Source organism: Eimeria acervulina, genomic scaffold, assembly GCF_000499425.1.
Source record: "Eimeria acervulina Houghton genomic scaffold, Eah_scaff2199, whole genome shotgun sequence".
NCBI lineage: Eukaryota > Apicomplexa > Conoidasida > Eucoccidiorida > Eimeriidae > Eimeria > Eimeria acervulina.
Window position 1 is genome coordinate 1 of NW_013548572.1, and position 2,974 is coordinate 2,974.

The 2,974-nt window shown below is 34.9% G+C and overlaps 1 protein-coding gene across 1 annotated transcript; it reads left to right on the forward strand.

The window, feature by feature from the left end:
• Positions 1-553: 553 nt before the first annotated feature.
• Positions 554-2,794, forward strand: EAH_00065470 (crooked neck-like protein 1, putative; the record flags this gene model as incomplete). Its single annotated transcript, XM_013392844.1, has 4 exons — positions 554-661; positions 1,474-1,635; positions 2,028-2,096; positions 2,732-2,794. Coding segments are annotated over 4 exons (402 nt in total), but the record flags the coding sequence as incomplete, so codon positions are not given.
• Between the last annotated feature and the right edge of the window lie 180 nt (positions 2,795-2,974).

Below are 2,974 nucleotides of genomic sequence, written 5' to 3' on the forward strand. Positions count from 1 at the left end.
GGGGGGGGGGGGGGGGGCAGGGGGTAGTAGCAGCAGCAGGATAAGCAGCAGAAGCAGCAGCAGAAGTAGCAGCAGCAACAGCAGACGCAGCACGCCTGCATCCTTAACTGCTGCAAGAATCTGCTGCAACACTTTATTTATTTCCTTCTTTCGATGCAGGGCTTAGCTTTTAGGGCTTATTAGGGGTTTATTAAGGGTTTCTGGTTTAGGGTTTAGGGTTTAGGGTTTCTTAAGGATTTAGGGTTTCTTAGAGGGCTTAGGGTTTATTAAGGGTTTAGGGCTTCTTAGGGGTTTAGTGTTTAGTGTTTAGCGTTTACGCTTTAGGGCTTATTAGGGGCTTAGAGTTTATAGTTGAGGGTCTACAGGGTATAAGGTTTAGGGTTTCTTAAGGGTTTAGGGTTTCTTAAGGGTTTAGGGTTTCTTAAGGGTTTAGGGTTTCTTAGGGGTTTAGGGTTTCTTAAGGGTTTAGGGTTTCTTAAGGGTTTTCTTAAGGGTTTTCTTAAGGGTTTAGGGTTTAGGGTTTAGGGTTTAGGGTTTAGGGTTTGTGTTTCAGGCTTGGATTTGTTTGGTGGAGTTGGAGGTGTTGGCGGAGGAGACGGAGAGGGCGCGGGCAATTTGTGAAATTGCTGCATCGATTGAACAAATGGAGATGCCGGAACTCGTACTTATTTTATTTTATTTTATTTTATTTTATTTTGTTTTGTTTTGTTTTGTTTATCTTTATCTTTGTCTTTGTTTGGTTTAGTTTATTTATTTAGATTTGTTTGTTTTAGTTTGTTTTAGTTTATTCAGTTCGTTTTGGTCGGTTTTGTTTGTCCTATTTACTTTTGTCATTTTATTTTATTTTATTTTATTTTATTTTGTTAGTTTTAGTTGGTTTTGTTTATTTTTATTTATTTTTATTTAGTTTTATGTTTAATTTAATTTAATTTAATTTTAGTTTATTTTTTTTTAGTTTGTTTATTTGTTTTTTTAGTTTTTTAATTAGTCTTTTCTTGTTTTGCGGATTTTTCTTCATTTTAACGTATTTTTACGTATTTTAATTTATTTAATTTGTTTTAGTTTATTTAATTTGTTTAAATTTATTTAATTTGTTTAAATTTATTTAATTTGTTTTTATTTATTCCTGTCTTTATGTCTCGTTGGGGTTTGCTCGTAGTTTCGTCCCTCCTTTGCATTTATCTTGTATTTATATTAGTAGTTTTTATTTATATTAATATTAATATTTAAGTTTTTAAATAAACTTGTTTGCATTTGAATTTTGATCTGCGTCTCTTTGTCTTCCTATCTCTCTATGTATATCTATATCTGTCTATATCTATTTATCTGCATATATATATATGTATGTATGCATACATATATTTAGATATATATACATTAAACATCTCTGCACGTATATATACATATATATAAACAATAAATCTAAATATGAACATTTATATTTGTTGTATTGTTGTTGTTGTTGTTTCTTAGATTTGGAAGACGTACATCGATATGGAGATAAACTGGGGGGCGTTAGACAGAGCGCGTGCGCTGTATGAACGCCTTTTAGATAAAACGCAACACGTAAATGCATTTAAAGGATATGCTACATTCGAGTGGAAGAAAGCAGAACAAAAAGACAGAGCCAGACAAGTAACGCCAACCCATATATATATATTTATGTATATATATACATATATGTATATATATATATGAAAATGTATATGTATATGAGTATGTATATGTAAATATGTTTGTATATGTACATGCATATATCTTTGTGTGTTAAGGCGTGTATGAGTATATACCATATATGTATATATATTGTAGCAAGTATAGGGGATGCAAGTACATGAATAGTGCGCGGTGTATTATATATATATATATATATATATATATATATACGGTATATATTTTTTATTTGCATATTTTATGTTACAATTAGATATTTGATTGGAATGGTGACGCCTGCTAGCTCGCACCATAATACTACAATAATTTGTTTTATTGCTGAGTTTTTTCTGTATTGTTTGCTTTTGTATCAGGTTTTAAACAGAGGCCTCGACGTTTGTAAGGCGAATGGCTGGGATGAAGATCGTGCGGCTTTATTGGAAGTACGTATGAATAATGAATGCTTTAAATGAGTAAATTAAATATGAAACAAAGAAAGTATATTTATATATTCTTACTTCATTATGAACATTAAAATCGAATCATTATGAACGCACACGTTGTTGTTGGGGTGTATGCATGTACACCTGCGCAGCATTGGCTCGCGTTAGAAAGAGAAGGGGGCGATGCACAGGCAATTCAGCGAGTATTTCGACTTCTTCCTAAGAAAATTAAAAAAAGAAAAACACAAAAAAATGCAAATGGAGTTGAAGAAGTTACGGAGACCCTGACGTATGTCTTTCCGGATGATGAAGGCTCTGCTGCGGTGAGACAAAAAGAAACAAACATTTGCTGCATGCATGCATGCATAAGTAGATAGATAGATAGATAGAGTATGCTTGGTTTTATTATTCAGTAGCCACAAAGTGCTGCTAGGAAGGGAGAGACGCCCTTCCGTGTTGTTGTTTGTGTTTGCTTTTTTTTGTCTGTGCATGTGCATGCGTTTCGCCTTACGAATAAGATAAATTTTATTGAAAATGCAGTTAGTTGTCTTGCATATATGAATGCATGCATGCATGGCCAGGTGCATGTACACTTCAGGGCTGTACGGGTCTGTATGCGTCTGTTGCTGCTGCAGAACCTCAAAATACTGCAGGCAGCCAAGATGTGGAAGAAGCGCCAGCTGGAGGCGCAGAAGTAGCCGTCTGCTGCCTTTATGTTAGGGTTTAGGGTTTAGGGTTTAGGGCTGGCAGACACCGCGTTCAGTGGCGGGTTGCATGCAGCAGCCAGGTGTAGAGGGAGCGCATGCGAAGCTTCGTCTCCGTCTCCATTTTACAGGTTTGCGTGAGTTCGCTGCCTTTCTTATATATATATATATATA